A 19,759-nucleotide genomic window follows, 5' to 3' on the forward strand; every position below is an offset into this window, starting at 1 on the left:
GGAGACCACAGAACTCAAGGCCTCTGGTCGCAAGCAGATCTGCATCTCCACATCAATGTCAGAGAGCTGAGAGCGGTACGCCTAGCATGTTAGACATTCTGTCCTTACCTAACTAGGCAATGTGTATCAGTCATGATGGACAATACTACAGCAATGTTCTATATCAACAAACGGAGGCGTGCATGCTCCTTTTCCCTGTGCCAAGAAGTCCTCATGCTGTGGGACTTCTTTGTAGAACATTCAATTCACATGCAATGCAACAGAAAGTGCCAGCAGTTCTACTCCTTCCAGAATCACAGCCTGGGCTCCATTGCGGATGTGTTCCTCCTCCATTGGGGAGGTTCTCTCCTGTACGCCTTTCCACTGATACTGCTCGTTCACAAGGTGCTGCTCAAGTTCTGCAGAGATTGAGCTCGGGTCATACTGATAGCACAGGCCTGGCTCCGTCAGCAGTGGTACACATCCCTCCTAGACATGTCTGTGGGAGCCCTGATTACCTTGCTGCTCTCCCCGGACCTTCTCACACAAGATCATGGAAGTCTCCTGCACCCGAACCTTCAGTCGCTCCATCTTACGGTATGGAAGCTCTATGGTTAAATCAGTTGGAGCTTTCCTGTTCAGATCAGGCTAGACAGGTCTTCCTTGGCAGTAGGAAACTGTCTACGAGAGCCATGTACCTTGCCAAGTGGAAGAGATTTTCAATCTGGTTGGTGCAACACCATTCACCCCCGACACTGTCTTCAGTGCTGTATATTCTGGACTACCTCCTCCATCTGAAGCAGGAGGGTCTCTCATTGTCTTCTATACGGGTGCACTTAGCTGCTATCTTGGCCTTCAGGACAAATTGCTTGGAGCAGGGCAGTTACAGCCCAAGGTTGGGTTTCCTTTATTATTAAGGCACACCAAACCAGACAAACAGAGAGGACTTCAGTCTCATCCCACTGGCTAACCATAAGTCATACAAGCAATTCTCTTAGACACTCAGTTTCCCAGTATCATCACCAGTGCCACTTGTTATGGGGATGAATGGTTATGAAAACCAATACCCCAGTAAAAGAAAAAAGGTTCTCCCAATCCCAAAGGACCAAGCTCCAGACCCATATCAATATACAAGTCAGATCTTACCCACAAATCACGCCATTGCCAATCCTTTAGAATCTAAAATCTAAAGGTTTATTCATAAAAAGAAAGAAATATAGATGATAGCTAAAATTGATTAAATGGAATCAATTACCCACAGTAATGTCAAAGTTCTTGGTTCAGGCTTGTAGCAATGATGGAATAAACTGCAGGTTCAAATCAAGTCTCTGGAGTACATCCACAGCTTGGATGGGTCATTTGATCCTTTGTTCAGAGCTTCAGTGTAGCAAGGTTCCTCCAGAGGTAAGAAGCAGGACTGAAGACAAAATGGAGGGGTTTCCAGGGCCTTTTGTATCTGCTGCCATGTGGAAGGACACCTCTTTGTTCTTACTGTGGAAAATCAGAGCAGCAAGATGGAGTTTGGAGTCACATGGGCAAGTCACATGTTCACGCATGATTCAGTTCTTTTACAGGAAGAGCAGCCATTGCTCACATGCTACCTTGAACGTTCCCAGGAAGACTTCTCATGTGGATTGGAGTCTCCCAAGGTCCATTGTCAGTTAAGTGTTTCTTGACTGGGTATTTAATCTGCAAATTCCTTTTTCAAGAAGCTGACCAAATGCTTCACTAATGCTACTTAGAATCAAACACATTGAGATACAAGTACATAGCCAATATTCATAATTTCAACTACAAAATTGATACATGCAGATCATAACCTTGTATTAGACACCTTACTTAAGCTCCTTACTTAAGCATCCTTTGTACAACATTTGGTGCTACTATATGACCTTGGTTGCAACAATGATCTATATGGTCACAGTTTATGTCAATAAGTCACACTAACCCCATAGTCAGCCGGTTACTAAAGGGGCTCGACAGGTTATACCCTCACGTGCGTCAACTGGTTCCTGCCTGGGACCTCAACTTGGTCCTTTCTAGGCTCATGGGGTCCCCTTTTGAGCCTTTAGCAACATGCTCCCTGCTCTACCTCTCTTACAAGGTCACATTCCTGGTAGCAATAACATTGGTCAGGAGGGTGTCCAAGCTCAAGGCCTTGACATCAGATCCTCCCTACACCATGTTCTATAAAAACAAGGTTTAGCTCTGGCCTCACCCTGCTTTCCTCCCAAAGGTTGTATCGCAGTTTCACATCAACCAGGACATCTTCCTCCCAGTTTTCTACCCTAAACCTCATTCCACTGGCAGGGAGCAGAGACTCCACTCTCTAGATGTCTGCAGGGCGCTGGCCTTTTACATCGAGAGAACGAAACTGTTCATAAAGTCGGTCCAGTTGTTCGTAGCAATGGGAGACAGGATGAAAGGTCAGCCGGTTTCATCCCAACGCATCTCGTCATAGATCATGTCCTGTATCTGTGAGTGGTACGACCTGGCAGGTGTTCCCGCACCTCCAATCACTGCGTGCTCTACTGGGGCACAGGCTTCATCTACAGCGTTCCTGGCTCAGGTTCCCACCCAGGAAATCTGCAGAGTGGCAACGTGGTACTCCGTACACACTTTTGCCACGCATTATGCGATTACCCAGCAGGCCAGAGACTATGCAGCCTTCGGAAGAGCAATACTCCAATCAGTGGACAGCTCTGACCCCACCTCCTGAACTTGGCTTGGGAGTAACCTGATTGGAATGGACATGAACAACACATCTCGAAGAACAACAGTTACAAGAAGTGAGTAACTGTTTTTTACTCATGAAGTCAGGAAGCTTCTTCAAGGAACGGTTCTTTTCTGGTCCAGACAGTACTTGATGCTGGAACTGCTCCCCATTAATATGTTCCTGATAGTAGACCATAACAACAACATGAAGGATACCTTTTCCATCTGCTGTATCTTCTGGCTTAAATTTGTTTTAAAAGGTGCCAAAAGTTAGACTCCTAAGACCATATTTAAGCATCTAAATAAGTGGTTTATTTATCAGAAGTTCTGAGTACCTGCAGTTGTTATTGATTTCAGTATATTTCATAGGGATCAATAGATCATCTAGTTTGACCTCCTCTATGTCACAGGTCATTAAATTTCACCCAGTTATCATCTTTCACCCAGTCTCATCTTTTCTGAAACCTCCGAGTTCACATTCTTAAAATACATTAATATTTTAAATACAAGTTTCAGTTGAACTTTGTGCTCGTGATCAGAAATCAAGTTAGGTAAACTGAAGGGGAAGCAGCATGCTCAATGGATTGGGGTACCAGCTTGGGCCCGGAGACCTAAGTTGTATTTTAGGCTCTCACTGACTGACTGTAACCTTGGAATAATCACCTCAGCCCAGATGCACAAAGGGATTTAGATGGCAAAATCCCAGATATAGGTGCCACTGTAATTCACAAAAAATCCACTGAGCTACTGTGTAATTTATTAGATACCTAAACTCATTTGGCACCTAAATTTTCACTGTAAATATTCCCTAGGCACCTACGTTTGTGTTGCTGGGCTTGCTGCCTCATTCTAGGTATCCGGATGCTTATCTCACATCTATGCCCCAGTGTGATCCATGAACCTGGGAGAGATATGTGCTTGCCCGCTTGTCTTGCATGTGGAACAAGCTCTGATAGGCATGTTCAGAAAACACCTACCAGATCAGGTCCCATTCAGTATCCAGCCAAGGGAAGAGGTGGTGGTGCCTCCTTTGTACCTGTTAGCATAGCGGTTAGAGCATTCACCTGGGAAGTGGGAGACCCCAGATCCCATTTCCCTGATCCAATGACTCTTTATTCATTTATACACAGTGGAACAGCTTCATTTGGAGAGATTGAGAGGATTACTCCATACCCCACTGGTTAGTGCACACTACCTGAGAGGTGAGAGACCCCTATTCAAATATTTTTTCTCCAACAGGTAGATGAGGAATTGAACCAATTCCTAGATAAGTGCTCTTATCACTAGGCTAAAAGTTATAAGGTGGGCCATACCACCAGCACCGCTAACCCTTGTGTTTCTTGTAAGGAACGGTTTAGGCAAGGATGGTGGTTCTGCAGGGGAGTCTCAAGTTCCAGCTCAGAAGATTCCTGAGGGAACAATTTATGAGACCCCAGTCCAGTCCTGGGTCATCAGAGCCCCTTGTACATTGTCTGGAGATGCCGAGAAGTGCTCATCTGAGCACAGTCCTCCTGGGCTCTGGATCATCAGAGAGCAGAGCTAAGGATTTTTGCAGGCAGAGCACACAGAAGGAAGGTAAGAGCAAGCACTCTCATAAAAAGTGAATGAAATCCTCTCCCAAGTCCTAAGAAGAGGACTGCTTCCCTTATATCCTCCAAATCTGGTGAGACTCTGTGCCCCAGTATGGGAGCAGTCAGGAGCTCACAGGGAGCAGGGGTTTGACCTGTGGATGCTGAGAGCCAAGAGTGCTCTGAAACTGCCTATGACTGCAGACTACTTTCGTACACCGTTCAAGATTTGGAATGATTACCCCAAACAAAGATGACTATTTTGTAGCTCTTGATTTGAAGGATGCCTGTTTCCACATAGACGTTCATCCAGTGCACAGGAGGTTCCTGCACTTTATGGTGGGCCTAGACCATTATCAATACAGAGTGCTTCCATTCAGTCTCTTGATGCCACAAGGGTTTTCAAAAAGGTGGTATCCTTGGTAGTGTTTGACACTTCCTCTGAATACCCAGGGCTATGAGGCATCTCGCTACCACCTGCCCTTAGTGTGAGGAAGCCATGTCTGTGCCTGCTGTGGGTCAGCTCCCCAGTTCTATCAGCCATGGAGAACTCAAGCATTCCCCTTGCAGCCTTGCAGATTCTGCTGTCACCCTACAAATTAGTGGTTGGCGCACTCCCACCATCAAGTCCTGTGAAAGTCTTCCTGAAGAGTCTAGCCCCAGGTCCACTGAACACTCACAGTATTCATGGATTCGCTGCTGCCAAAAATCAGTTCACCCCAGCTTACTTGTATTATCTCAGATCACAGCTCCGCTTAACTCAGAGCACTTAGGTATGTTTATAGTGAAAGCAAACATAAGTTTATTTAACAAAGTACAGAGATTTAAGTGATATCAAGTACAGTAACTCTTCACTTAACATTGTAGTTATGTTCCTGAAAAATGCAACTTTAAGTGAAACAATGTTAAACAAATCCAATTTTCCCATAAGATTTAATGTAAATGCGGGGGGTTAGGTTCCAAGGAAATTTTTGGGGGGCAGACAAAAGGCATTATATACTGTACAGTATTGTACTATGGTTGGGAAGTGCCCCTGGCTTACCCCACACAGGCACAGCCTGTCCCAGGCAAGGACGCTAGGAAGCACCTTTGCAGCGGCAGTGGCAGCTTCCCTGGAGAAGAACAGGCTTGGATTTTGCCGGGAATGCTCTAGGCCCACTTCATCCCACCCCCCACTCCACCTCCTCTCCGGAGCACACCACATCCCCCCTCCCCAAGTCCTAAGCGCTGCTAAACAGCTGTTTGGCAGCGCTTAGGACTTTCTGGGAGGGAGGGGGAGGAGCAGAGACTCAGCGCTTCCCCGCTCCTGCCCCTCCCTCCCAGAAAGTCCTAAGCACAAAGTGCTGGGAGGGAGGGGGAGAAGCCCCGCATCTCCACTCCTTCCCCTCCCTCCCAGAAAATCCTAAGTGCCGCTAAACAGGACTTTCTGAGAGGGAGGGGGAGGAGTGGAGACACGGCGCTTCCCTGCTCCTCCCCCTCCCTCCCAGAAAGTCCTAAGCACCACCAAACAGCTGTTTGGCAATGGGGGAAGCACTGGCGGGGGGGGGGGGAAGCGGAGAAGCAGAACTTGTGCAATGCTCCCTTGTAAAGTTGCTGCTCTTCCACAGAATCTTACAAGCAGGCCGCCAAATGACTTTATAAGGGAGCATTGCACAACTTTAAATGAGCATGTTCTCTAATTGAGCAGGGACGTAACATTGAAACAACGTTAAGCAGGATGATATTAAATGAGGAGTTACTGTAGATTTTGAAAACAGTTACATATAAAACAAAATTATAACGCCTTTTGAAGTCTAGACTTAATTAATTAGGCCTAATTTTGAAAGAGTCATTAGTGGTTCCACAGTTATAGTGCTGTTTTTTTGAGTTAAAGTATTGTTTCAATCACATTGTTTGAATTAGCCCTCTTCCTACAGAGGAGGTACAACTGCCTGCCTAGATGTATCCCACTGGTTTCCCTGCAATAGGGTTGCCAGGCATCCAGTTTTCGACCACAACACCTTGTTGAAAAGGGACCCTGGTGGCTCCCGTTAAAATTCCAGTTTGCAGTGCACCGGGGCTGGCACCCTGCAGCTCCTGGGAAGCAGCTGGCATGTCCTGCTCCTAGGCGGAGGGGTGGCCATGGAGGCTCCGTGTGCTGCCCCCACCCCAAGTGCCACTCCACAGCTCCCATTGGGTGGGAACCATGACCAATGGGAGTTATGGGGCGGCACCTGCAGGTGGTGGGACAGCATGCAGAGCCTCCTGGCTGCCCTCCTCTTTCTAGGAGCCAGAGGGACAAGTCACCACGTCCTGGGAGCTGCCTGAGGTTAGCACCACCCAGAGCCTGCACCCCGAACCTCCTCCTGCACCCCAATCCATTCCCCGAGCCCCCTCCCACACTCCAAATCCCTCGGCCCCAGCCCGGAGCCCCTTCCTGCATCCCAAACCCCTCATCCCAGTCCAACTGCAGAGCGCACACCCCCAGCTTGAGCCCTCACCCCTTCCTGCACCCCAACTCCCTGCCCCAGTCGAGAGCCTCCTCCCACACCCTGAACCCCTTATTTCTTGCCCCACCCTGGAGTCTGCAACCCCAGCCCAGAGCCTGTATCCCCTCCCACACCCCAACCCCCTGCCTCAGCCCAGAGCTCCCTCATCCATGGCCACACCACAGATTCTGCACCCCCAGCCAGAGCCCTCACCTTCTCCTGCACGCAAACCCTCTGCCCCAGCCTGGTGAAAAATGAGTGAGGGAGCTAGAGTGGGAGAGAGTGGGGGAGGGAGGGTGCGGGGAATGGAGTGAGCGGGGGCAGGGCCTCAGAGAAGGGGCGGGGGGTGGAGGGGCCTCTGGGAATGGATGGGGCAGGGGGCGGGGCAAGGTGTTTTGTTTTCTCCAATTAGAAAGTTTGCAACCCTACCCTGCAAGCCCCTGAAGCAGTTGAAGTGTGAGCCTGGAGTGCTCTGAGCAGCTGCTGTTGCTTCCCTGTTGGCCATGAGGTGAATCACAAGAAAGGGAGGAGAGTAATTCTGCTTGCACCATTACCTGTTTCACTATTAGGCTGTAGGAGAACAGAATAGGTGCTCAACTGAGACTGCCTGTGCCCAGGGGAGCACCTAATAAAGGATGGCTCTGCTCCCCTTTCCAGGCCAGGCAGAAAAGTCCAGGAGAGGAGAAGAAAAGCTGAGACAACCAGTTACTGCTTCCTGACTCTGTCTGAGCACGTGTGCAGTGTAGAATAATTTGGGGGCCCCTTCATGACCTCCCCCCTCCATGATCCTTATATGTTTGACTCCAGCCCCAACATTCCTGTGTGTCAGAGACTACTGAGGGGGAAGTGTGGGAGCTCTACCCCTGTTGTGGTCTCCCCTAGTCAAGAGAATCTCTAGCAGGGGACTTGTGTTTTCCACTCACTTTGCTCTCTCTGGAAGCACAACAGAACAGAGATATTGCTCCAAAATATTGATTTTTGTCCTCAGCCTTTTAAAAATATTTAACTCACAGTGTTCCTCAAGGAAGAGGTATTGATTTACAACATGAGATTAGTTTGCAAACATCTAAAATAGGGAGGAAGTGCCTAGATTGAGGTGAAACAGAAGCCTACTTGTGTGGAAGAAGGAGAAAAGATGAATAAATTAATAAAAGTAAACTTAAGTAAACTTTCAAAGTTCCATTGAAAGGAAAACTGCAGTATAGTGTGAAGTACAATATACAAAATCTACTTTAGGACAATGTTATTTAGGTTTCATAGTCAATAACTTATACATTAGGAAATGTCATAGTAAAGGTTGCCTGTATAACCCTGAATTTTTCCCCCTAGTATATATGTATTGTGCTAGTCTTGAATTATTTGGTCAATAACCAAATATGCAATTTACCCCAGGGGTTAGTACTTCTCTTGAGTCCCAGGGACAGCAGTAATTACCCATCACTGTTTTTAAGTCCTGGAGGAGCTGTGGTAATGCACCCCATGGAGTAGAACACAATCCCTAGCCTACAATGTGACATATAGCATTCATAAAGTTAATCCAATCATCCCCAAAAATAATGCATGTGGTTGCAATCGTTGTGACATCATAGTTAAGGCTGAATTCTACTTTGCACTTCTGGCAGGGATTCAACCTTTATTTTGTATGAAAAATACAGTACATCCTTACCGAACTTACAGTGCTTATTCTTTGAATACTGAATGAATTTTCTGAGAATTACAAGTAAATCCATTAATTAATTTCAGTTTAAATTAATTAAAAAACTGGTCCTTTAAAATATTTAGCAACTGTTTTAGCCTTTTTTGTCTTGAATGGTTTTAACAAAGAAGTAACACTTCAAACGTTCTACATATAATTAACATTCATTTAAATCTTGTGCATAAGTTATATTTGAAGAAATTAGTTTACATAAGACCACAAGCATGGCCATAACAGATCAGACCAAAAGTCCATCTAGCCCAGTATCCTCTGTTCTGTCAGTAGCCAGTGCCAGATGCTTCAGAGGCAGTGAACAGAAGAGGACCACCCCCTGTCATCCAGTCCCAGCTTCTAGCAGTCAGAGGTGTAGGGCTGTGTACAAGAGTTCACCGGGGCTCGACCCTCTCCGGGGCGGAGGGGAGCCACGCCGGCTCACTACACACAGATGGGTCCAGGGAAATAGTCCGGCCAGGGGATCTCCCTCAGAAGCCCTTGCGGTAGTTGGTTGCAATGTTGTTACGTCTGGCCCCGGCTCCAGTGAGGCAACAACCACTGAGTCAGGAGGCTCAGGCCCTCAGGCAGGGCTGAGCCGTAACAACAGTTATGAGCCCGGCCCTAGGTCAGGGCGGCGCAACAACCACTGAGTCAGGAGGCTCAGGCCCTCAGGGAGGGCTGAGCAGTAATAATAGTTTCAAGCCCAGCCCCAGGTCAGGGCGGGGCAACAAACACTGAGTCTGGGGTGCTCAGGCCCTCAGGCAGGGCTGAGCAGTAATGATAGGCTTTGGCCTCCTCAGGCCAGGGAGAGGGGGAGTCTGCCACCCAGGAGTTGGGTGGCAGGGGGGACGCAGGCCCTCCCACTCCACTGCGTCCCAGCCCGGGGCCCTAGCAGCGGCCAAAGATCCGCTGCTTAGTCAGTGGGGATCCTGGCCGCAACACACTGACATAGGCTCTGGTAATACTGCTGCCAGACTGGGGTCGGCTGCCCCTGGGCCACTTCCACACTCCCGCTCGGGCCCTACCTGGATCCTGGCGTCGGCCTCTGCAGGGTCCAGGAGCATGGGTTCGTCGTGGCAGGGGTTGGTTGGTAGGTCCGGCAACTCCTCCGGGTAGCTGGCGTGGGGTAACTCTGGCAGCTCCTCCGGGTAGCGGGCGCGGGGTAGCTCCGGCAGCTCCTCTGTGTAGCGGGCGCGGGGTAGCTCCGGCCAGTCGGGGCAGCTGCCTTGGGCCGCAGGAGCTTCCCAGTCTCGGGCTCCCCTAGGGACGTCTGCTCTCTCCGGCGACTGGGCTCCTACTGAGCCCTGAGGGACGGCCTTTATAGTTCCGGGTCGCCGCCTGACCCTTTGAGGGGCGGGCTCAGAGCTCCCTAGCTGCGCCCACTCTGGCCTCCGGCGGGGCTCTTCCTCCTCCGGGGCGGACGGGAGCCACACCACCTCCCTACAGGCTGTAATTAAGCTATTAAAGATTGTTGTATCTAATTTTTATTCCAAGACAAAAAATTAATGGAGTTAAGTTTATAATTACGTATCAGTAATTGAGGGTAGAAAAAAATTACAGGGATATTATGATTATCCCAAAATCAAGTACTACAAACACAGGAAATTCAGAGTTATGGCTGTGCTTGAAAGAAATCCAGAAATAGGAAGTTGAGAAATGCACAATTAAGACATTGTTGGGGGGTTCGTGTCCGAGTCCAGCTGTCTCTCCCAGTGGTGAGGGTCTGTGGCTGGTGGTAGGGGAACCCAGGTGTGACATTCCCCAGAGTACAATCTGAACTGGTGGACACCTGTATTTACTCAGTTCACTAACCTGGGCTGCCTCTGACACTGCTTCACTGTGAGAGCAACCACTCCTGGTCTGCTCACACACAGTCTCCAGCATTTAAATCACTCCATGCTATACTGTATAAGTGCTATAGCCAGCCATTCATGAATTACATTGCAGGGCAACACCAGCAGACTCCCAGTCCCAGACTTACCACCAGAAATGTGCATCCTGGACAACACAAGCTCATATTAAGTCTGTCATTTATTAATAGAAAACAATATGTACAAATCCTGTTATTGCAAATGAAGCGTCCTAAACACACTGGTTTAAATAAAACAAGTTTATTAACTACAGAAAGATAGATTTTAAGTGATTACAAGTAACGAGGCATAAAAGTCAGAATTGGTTACAAAGAAAAAAAAGGTAAAACACAACTAACACCTAACTTAATAAGCTAAGTGAATTCAAAGCAAAATTTTATCTCACAACATGCTTTAGCAATCTTACTGGCTGCAGTACCTTCAGCTAGGATCTCTCCCTCAGTTCAGTGGTAATTTTCTTGTCCTTCAAAAGCAGCAAAGAGTCTTGTGGCACCTTATAGACTAACCGACATTTTGGAGCATGAGCTTTCGTGGGTGAATACCCACTTCGTCGGATGCATGCAGCAAAGAGTCTGCATGCATCTGACGAAGTGGGTATTCACCCACGAAAGCTCATGCTCCAAAACGCTGTTAGTCTATAAGGTGCCACAAGACTCTTTGCTGCTTTTACAGATCCAGACTAACACGACTACCCCTCTGATTCTTGTCCTTCAGGTATTGTTGATGCCATGAGTAGAGATGCCGTGAGAGATGATTTGGGGCCTCTGTTCCTCATTTTTATCCTTTTTCTCTTCTTTGAGAATCATCTCCAGCTGGGGTTCAGGAAACAAAATCTGGAGAGATGGGAACTTCCAACTGCTTCTTTGTCAAGATGTAAATTTCTCGCTCACACCCTTTTTCCTGCCAAAGAATGGCTGTTTAACCAGGTGTTAGTCTCTCTGATTTTGTTGATACCTGTCTGAGGTGTCAGTTTGCCTTTTGTCTTCGAAGAACTAGTTTGTGCCTGCTTTTCTAAACTTGGAATATGTCTCAGTAATGTTATACAGTAGAATCTTATAACTTTACATACGATGTTGCCACACATATTTTACAAGGACAGTAATGATCAGTAAATCATGGGTTTTCAAATAATACCTTACAAGGCATAGTTTGTACAAAATGTATCTTAGTCTTGAAAAAAGGGTGAGCATAGGGATACAGACTGTTACACCAGGCCCTTCTTGCTGCAGCAAGTTCCAACCCAGGGCCCTGTGATTGGCAGTCAGATAGGCAGCCTGGGAACGGGCACCACAAAGCCTGCTTCATGGGTTGCTTCCTGCCCTGGCCTCTACCATCTTAAGTCCCAGCAGGGTCTGCTTATGGACTCAAAAAAGGGGGTTCTTCCTAACTGTGATCTGGAAGCTCTTCTCCATGGTCCGCTGTTCTCAGTCTCTACGGGGGCCTTCAGTGGCTCAGATATGGGCTGTAGTCCAGGTGTGTGGATCTCTTGCAGCCTTTGTGTAGAAGCTACTAGTGTAGGACTGCTCCCATGCCCTAGCAGCTGTGACTGAACTGAGCGGCTCCCTTTTGAGCTCTACTTTCATAGTTAGCATGCCCAGCAGGTGCCTTTTGGGCCCAGAATTGCATATTAACCCTTGATTCCCCACTGTAGGGCTTATACACATAATCACAGACACCCAAACCTTGTCTCTCCCCTGAAGTGATTCCAGAAAGGAGAGGATAAAAAAAGATTGAATGTGTCTTTAAAAAATCACCTTAATCTAATCTGGGACAAGAAACACAAAAATGCTTTAATCATAATTGTATAGTTATTGCATAGCATCACTACAGAGTACTGATACATATCTGGAACCTTAACTGCATCTTAATGTAGTTTTTTGTCTGGAATATGACACAGTGATGGTAATTGACAGTTACCTTCAATAAGTAAGACATGCAATTAGCTAACATCAGTGTTTGCAAAATTCAGTGTAATTCCTCTGCTAAATGTGTGCAAAGGATTACTGCAGATACTTGAAATTACAGTAGATCTCTTAGGTAAAACTCTTTCCCCAGTCCTGTCCAAGAATCCCCTAATAGGTATTTGAAGTCCGTGTAGCTGCCTGAGAATGTGGTTGTTCATCTTCTGATAAGGAAATCAGATAAGAATGGTCTTTTCAAGTTTCACTCTCCCTTTCCCCGCAAAACTCAAATGTGTGGCCTTCAGCAATGCACCTAAGCGTCAGGGCCTTCAGGCTGCTCTCAATTTCTGTCTGACTGTGAGATTTCTTCCTGGTACTATCACCTTGTCAAGATCTAAGACTACTTCGACTGTTTATTTTTGTCTGTGACATTTTTTTTCCAGTAAAATAATCACTTCTAATAGAAATCTTATTTTTTGCTTGTAGGAAATTCACAAATGGGTGCTACCATAGTAGATGCTTTGGATACTCTCTATATCATGGGGCTTCATGATGAATTCAGAGAAGGACAAGACTGGATTGACAAAAACCTTGATTTTAGTGTGGTGAGTAGAACATCTCCTTGCCTTTCACTGGTCCTTTTAAAGGTGTTTTGAGAAAACATACTGTAGTGTTCCCAAGGGGGGAAAAAGTTGCTAAGCTGGAACTATGGTTGAGGATACAAAAAACATTTATTAGAAAGACCTGAAATTCAGGTTTGTGGCTAAACTTCAAAGGACTTCCTTTTTATTTTTTTTGTTTTGAAAAGTGAATATGTGTGGCTCCCTAATCAAGGATGTCTTTCTATTTAATGTGTTCAAAAGTTAGTGATTGTCAAAAGATGGATAATACTTAAATGTTCCATGACAGATAGTAAAACCTCTGCAGAAGAAGTAAGTACAAAGTTATCCCCAATACAGATCAAATTATAAGCATGTTACAACAGCACCAGAGTATTCAGTTGTGGAAGGAGAAGGATTTTGCAGTGCATGAACTACTTACAATATTTCAGTCCAATTGTTTATTATAAGTTTTTAAGGTATATAATCTGATGTATCCCAGAATAACAATCCAAAAACACAAAACAACAATGACAAAACAAGACACACATGTAATAACCATGAACTGGTTAGGTATGAACAAAACATAACAGTCTGAACTGCAGATATGTATCACACACACACACACCCGCACTTACTTTCCTTCCATTCTTCCCAAAAGTTCAGCAATGCCTAGTTGGAGGCATCAAGTGACCCTGGGGCTGTAGGCTGTACCTCTGATTCAGCCCACTGTGTGGGTGCTCTTGCTGTGCTACAACTTCCCCAGTTGGCCACATGACACCATCATACACAGAAAGATCATCCTCTTCCCTGTCTGTTCCTCTTTCAGGAAGCAGTATATCTTGCTGGTGAACAGTGCATTCTCCCTGTGGTAAATACATTTGGCATGCTCCTTAGCTTGTAACCTGGAAGGTCATGCCACAAGCATTCAAAATGCTTCCAGATCCCCATCTAACATACACTGCCTGTCCAGGATAGAATGTCTAGAGTCTCTTATGGATATGCTTGTTGAAACTCATGTATTTCCTAATCCCATCAGTTGTTTTCAAGGACAGCGAAGGAGTCACCATAAACAATTTGTTCCGACTAGCTTGGCTGAAGAGCTGATAGAATGGGGTTACTCCAGTACTTTTATGAGGCATATTCCGAATATCATGTAAAGCAGGACTTAATGCAAAGGTGTATCTCAGTGTTCCTCTAATATGTAAGCTACATGTTACTTCAGAGTCTCATGCAATCTTTCCACTATCCCATTTCCTTGGCATACACAGCAGATTTATAATGAAATGTACCAATTCTCATCAGAAACCCTTCAAACTCTTTTGGTACATGTGAGGGGGTACCACACCAGCACTGAAAGAGTTAACTGTGCTTTGCAGGCTGAGGAAGCCCCACCCCTCTGACCCTGCTGGGCATGCTCAGCCTGGAGGCAGCATATAAAAGGTAGCAGCCCAGCTCAGTCTGGGGAGGCTGCTGATGGGGAAGGATGGAGACTGTGAGCTCCCTGCAGGGAGTTGCCACAAACCCCGACTATGGGACTACAGCTCACAGAGTGTGTCAGTATATTCTACTGGCTCAAAGCAGGACCAACACCAACTAAATCATCCCACCCTATGCTTTATCAAGCTCGGCCTTAAAAACCTCTAAGGATGGAGATTCCACCATCTCCCTAGGTAACCCATTCCAGTGCTTCACCACCCTCCTAGTGAAATAGTGTTTCCTAATATCCAACCTAGACCTCCCCCACTGCAACTTGAGACCATTGCTTCTTATTCTGTCATCTACCACCACTGAGAGCAGCTTAGCTCCATCCTCTTTGGAAACCCCCCTCAGGTAATTGAAGGCTGCTATCAAATTCCCCCTCACTCTTCTCTTTTGCAGACTAAATAACCCCAGTTCCCTCAGCCTCTCCTCATAAGTCATATGCCCCAGCCCCCTTAATATTTTTGTTGCCCTCCGCTGGACTCTCTCCAATTTGTCCACATCCCTTCTGTAGTGGGGGGACCAAAACTGGACACAGTACTCCAGGTGTGGCCTCACCAGTACCGAATAGAGGGGAATAATTGCTTCCCTCAATCTGCTGGCAATGCTACTACTAATACAGCCCAATATGTTGTTGGCCTTCTTGGCAACGAGAGCATACTTTCCTCAGATGGTGTCAGATAATTATACTATCTGAAACTAGAGATCCATATACAGTAGCAGAGATGCTGTGGGCATAATCTAATCCAGGGGCTCTCAAACTGGGGGTCGGAACTCCTCAGTGGGTCACAAGGATCAGGGCCGCTGAGAGTGGATTTGGGCCCCGGTGAAAAAAAGTTTTCGGGCCCCCCAGCAAGGGCGGACCAGCTAAACAGGGCCGGGGAAGCTGGGCCCCAGGCCCCCTTCTGGACCGCCGGGCCCCTGTAATTTGTACCGGCTCCCCCCCTCCCCCTTGTCGGCCCTGACGTGGTTATTACATGGGGGGTCAAGAGCTGTTAGCCCTCACCCGAAACCTCGCTTTGCCTCCAGCGTTTATAATGGTGTTGAATATATTAAAAACTGTTTTTAATGTATAAGTGGGGTCACACTCAGAGGCTTGCTGTGTGAAAGGGGTCACCAGTACAAAAGTCTGAGAACCCCTGTACTGCCATGCAGAATGGATTACATTACAGCCTAGTCCCTTTCCAAATCAAGCCAGTCTGTTTTATGGTTTAAATATGACTTAAATTTAGGATTTATGATGAAAACTCTTACACTGTTGGGAATTTATTTAACTTCCCAAATAAGAAGTCACGTTTCATAGGGCCAGTGAGACTTCTTATATAAGTAAAGATACTTATGTGCATCTGTGTTTGTAAGATTCTTTCCTTAGACTATACAAAGTAGGTAGAAAGAAGCATAAAGTTTGTTTTTTTAATTAAAGTTCAGGCCACATTTGTATTCTGCTAGTGCATAAAGATTGGTTTCACTGTAAATTCCTGTTAACACAGTTCATAACTTGGTTGTAGTGATTGGCATGAAATGGAAACCTGCAAGAAAAATGTCAGCAAGACACCATATTTTTCCAAATATGAAAAGAAATATTTTTCTGATTCTAAAATAGAGTGTTCATGTTTTCAGGAAGTGGATATTTCAAACTCAGCTGGACTTTTAAACATAAATGATACTTGAGCAAAACTTTAAAGTATTCCATATGAGTAGCGTGTGAAAGCTTGAACAAATTTAGTTGTAAAATATGAAAGTTACGAATATTTGATAGTATCCACAAAAACAAGGAGTCCAATGGCACCTTAAAGACTAACAGATTTATTTGGGCATAAGCTTTCGTGGATTAAAAAACACTTCTTCAGATGCATGGAGTGAAAATTACAGATACAGGCATAGATATAGTGCACATGAAGAGAAGACAGTTACCTTACAAGTGGAGAACCAGTGTTGACAAGGTCAATTCAGTAAGGCTAGATGTGGTCCACTCCCAGTAATTGATGAGGAGGTGTCAATAAAAAGAGATGGAAAATTGCTTTTGTAGTGAGCCTGCCACTCCCAGTCCCTATTCAAGCCCAAATTAATGGTGTTAAGTTTGCAAATGAATTGTAGCTCTTCAGTTTCTCTTTGAAGTTTGTTTTTGAAGTTTTTGTTGTTGAAGAATGGCTTCTTTTAAATCTGTTATTGAGTGTCCAGGGAGATTGAAGTGTTCTCCTACTGGCTTTTGTATGTTACCATTCCCGATGTCTGATTCATGTCCATTTATTCTTTTATGTAGAGACTGTCCAGTTTGGCCAATGTACGTGGCAGAGGGGCATTGCTGGCACATGATGGCATATATCACATTAGTAGATGTGCAGGTGAATGAGCCCCTGATGGTGTGGCTGATGTGGTTGGGTCCTATGATGGTGTTGCTAGAGAAGATATGGGGACAGAGTAGGCAATGGGGTTTGTTCCTGTGTTAGTGCTTCTGTGGTGTGGTTTGTAGTTGCTGGTGAGTATTTGCTTTAGGTTGGGGGGCTGTCTGTAAGCGAGGACTGGCCTGCCTCCCAAGGTCTGTGAGAGTGAGGGATCATTTTCCAGGATAGGTTGTAGACCGTTGATGATGTGCTGGAGAGGTTTTAGCTGGGGGCTGTACATGATGGCCACGGGTGTTCTGTTATTTTCCTTGTTGGGCCTGTCCTGTAGTAGGTGACTTCTGAGTACCCGTCTCGCTCTGTCAATCTGTTTCCTCACTTTCCCAGGTGGGTATTGTAGTTTTAAGAATGCTTGATAAAGATCTTGTAGGTGTTTCTCTGTCTGAGGGATTGGAGCAAATGCGGTTTTATCTTAGGGCTTGGCTATAGACAATGGATCGTGTGATGTGTCCTGGATGGAAGCTGAAGGCATGTAGGTAAGTATAGCGGTTGGTAGGTTTCTGGAATAGAGTGGTGTTTATGTGACCATCACTTATGGTGGCCAGGATGGTGTTTTCAGGAAGATCACCAATGCATTGTAGTTTCCTCAGGAAATTGGTAGTTTCTCAAAGATAGCTAGGAGTGTTGGTAGCATAGGGTCTGAGGAGAGAGTCCAAATAGCCAGATAATCCTGCTGTAAGAGATGATGGGGTGTCCAGGATTCCCAGATTTATGGATCTTGGGTAGCAGACAGAATACCCCTGATCGGGGCTCTAGGGGTGTGTCTGTATAGATTTGTTCCTGTGCTATAGCAAGGAGTTTCTAGAGCAGATGGAGTAGTTTATTTTGGTACTCCTTAGTGGGATCGGAGGATAGTGGCCTGTAGAATGTGGTGTTGGAGAGTTGCCTGGCAGCCTCCTGTTCATAATCCAACCTGTTCATGATGACTACAGCACCTCCTTTGTCAGCCCCTTTGATTATAATATCAGAGTTGTTTCTGAGGCTGTGGATGGCAGTGCGTTCTGTATGGCTGAGGTTATAGGGCAAGTGATGCTGTTTGTTCACAATTTCAGCCTGTTCAGGTCTGCAGAAGCACTCTATGTAGAAATCCAATCTGTCATTTCGACCATCAGGAGGAGTCCACGCAGAATTTTTCTTCTTGTAGTGTTGGTAGGAGGGTTCCTGTGGGTTAGTGCTCTGTTCAGTGGTGTGTTGAAAATATTCCTTGAGTTGGAGACGGCAAAAGTAGGCTTCCAGATCACCACAAAACTATCATGTGCGTGGGGGTGGTGAGGCAGAAAGAGAGTCCCCAAGATAGGACAGACTCTTCTGATGGGCTAGTAGGGACTGGCTAGGCCAGGGGCTAGTGAATAGGGACTGGGAGTGGCTGGCTCACTACAAAAGCAATTTTCCCCCTCTTGATATTGACATCTCCTCATCAATTACTGGGAGTGGACCACATCCACCCTGACTGAATAGCCTTGTCAACACTGGTTCTCCACTTGTAACTGTCTTCTCTTCACGTGCACTATATCTATGCCTATATCTGTAATTTTCACTCCATGCATCTGAAGAAGTGGTTTTTTTAGCCACGAAAGCTTATGCCCAAATAAATCTGTTAGTCTTTAAGGTACCACTGGACTCCTTGTTGTTTTTGTGGATACAGACTAACATGGCTACCCCTCTGATATTTGATAATATGGTACAGTAGTACATGCAGTATATGAAATGCAAACCTGGATGGGGAAATACAATAAGATATTATGCTGGCCACATGCTAAATGCCAGAACTCATATGATGCAAATTCTAGAGGCTTTTTTGGAGAAGAGATGAATGTCAATTAAAGATTCTGGGACAGGATATAAAGTCCCAAGCTCACCTGGCTAGTAGACTGAAGGACTGAGTAGGCGAATGTGGGAGACAGGCTTGAACTTGAGCTGCAAACGGAAGTTAAAAGCTGAGATTCTGTGTCTTCACTGCTATTTTAACTCAAGTTAGCTCCCCATGTTAGCTAACCCAAATTAAAAACATAACCTGTTTTGCAGTGTAGGCATACCTTTATTCAGTATTCATGTATTCAATTTTTAATAATTTTAAAAATCTAGGAAATTCTCAGACAGAAACTAAATTAATAAGGAGGTAAGGTTGAGTGTGCATATTAGTAATACAAAGTTAAAAAAACTGCAGGAGGGTTGTAATTATCCCTAAATCAATTATCCCTAAATTAGGAAGTTCAGAAAGTTAAGCTTAAAAGATATCCAAATGTGTTAAATTATGGAAATGCACAGTTAGGGCACCCAAGCAACCTTAACTCTACTTTGTGACGACAACATGGTGTCCATTAAAGTGTCTTTAAAGATCAGTTTAATGCTGGAATACAAATACTATTATTCACTATTTATAATTGTATGGTTATTGCATGGATAGAATTGTTTGGGGGATTATTGCAAGATCCTATACATTTTTAACTTTATGTTACTGATATGTACTCTCAACCCGTAATCCATTTTAATGTAGGGATTTGGGAGGGAGGGGATCTAAACAGAGATTTGTGAAGATGTCACAAATGTCTTTTTATGCTACATAAATCTACAGATGTGGCCATTTTCCTGCTACCCTCCAATCCTGAGCTTATCTGGCTGTCTTTTGACACCTTTTACCATGTCAGGTTTTTTTTTTTTCTTCAGTGTTTTTCTTGCACGGGGGAGTTCAGTAAGGTTTCTCCTTTGCCTACTTCTGTGCTGGTGCGCATAAAATAACAATAGGAAGCAGAGAGAATGAGACATTTCATGATTTAGGATAGCAAGAATGAGCATGGCCTACCTTCCAGACCTTTGGCTTAGTTACCTTAAGAAAAATCTTAACTCCTGGGACAAATATATTTTCATTGCGGATTTTTTTAAACTTAAATGTAATATGCATTAGGTATATATTTTAACATTGTGGTACATTATGAGAATTTCATTAATACTGAAGTGATAAGATTTTTGTAATCAGATAACATTGTCCCAGAATTCCCAGTTTGTCATATGTTTCTGTGCAGCTCTCTCACAGAAAACAAGGGTGAGTGGATGAACGGCAAGGATTTTCTCCCATAATTTAGG

General features: G+C 45.3%; 1 protein-coding gene across 1 annotated transcript in view; it reads left to right on the forward strand.

Annotated features, from left to right (window-relative positions):
• Positions 1-19,759, forward strand: part of MAN1A2 (mannosidase alpha class 1A member 2) — a 307,506-nt gene that overhangs the window by 157,706 nt on the left and 130,041 nt on the right. Inside the window, exon 4 of the mRNA XM_045000927.1 lies at positions 12,679-12,797. Within this exon, the coding sequence (XP_044856862.1) occupies positions 12,679-12,797 (119 nt within the window). The remainder of the gene's footprint in view (positions 1-12,678; positions 12,798-19,759) is intronic.

This window comes from Mauremys mutica, chromosome 1, assembly GCF_020497125.1.
Source record: "Mauremys mutica isolate MM-2020 ecotype Southern chromosome 1, ASM2049712v1, whole genome shotgun sequence".
Classification (NCBI taxonomy): domain Eukaryota; kingdom Metazoa; phylum Chordata; order Testudines; family Geoemydidae; genus Mauremys; species Mauremys mutica.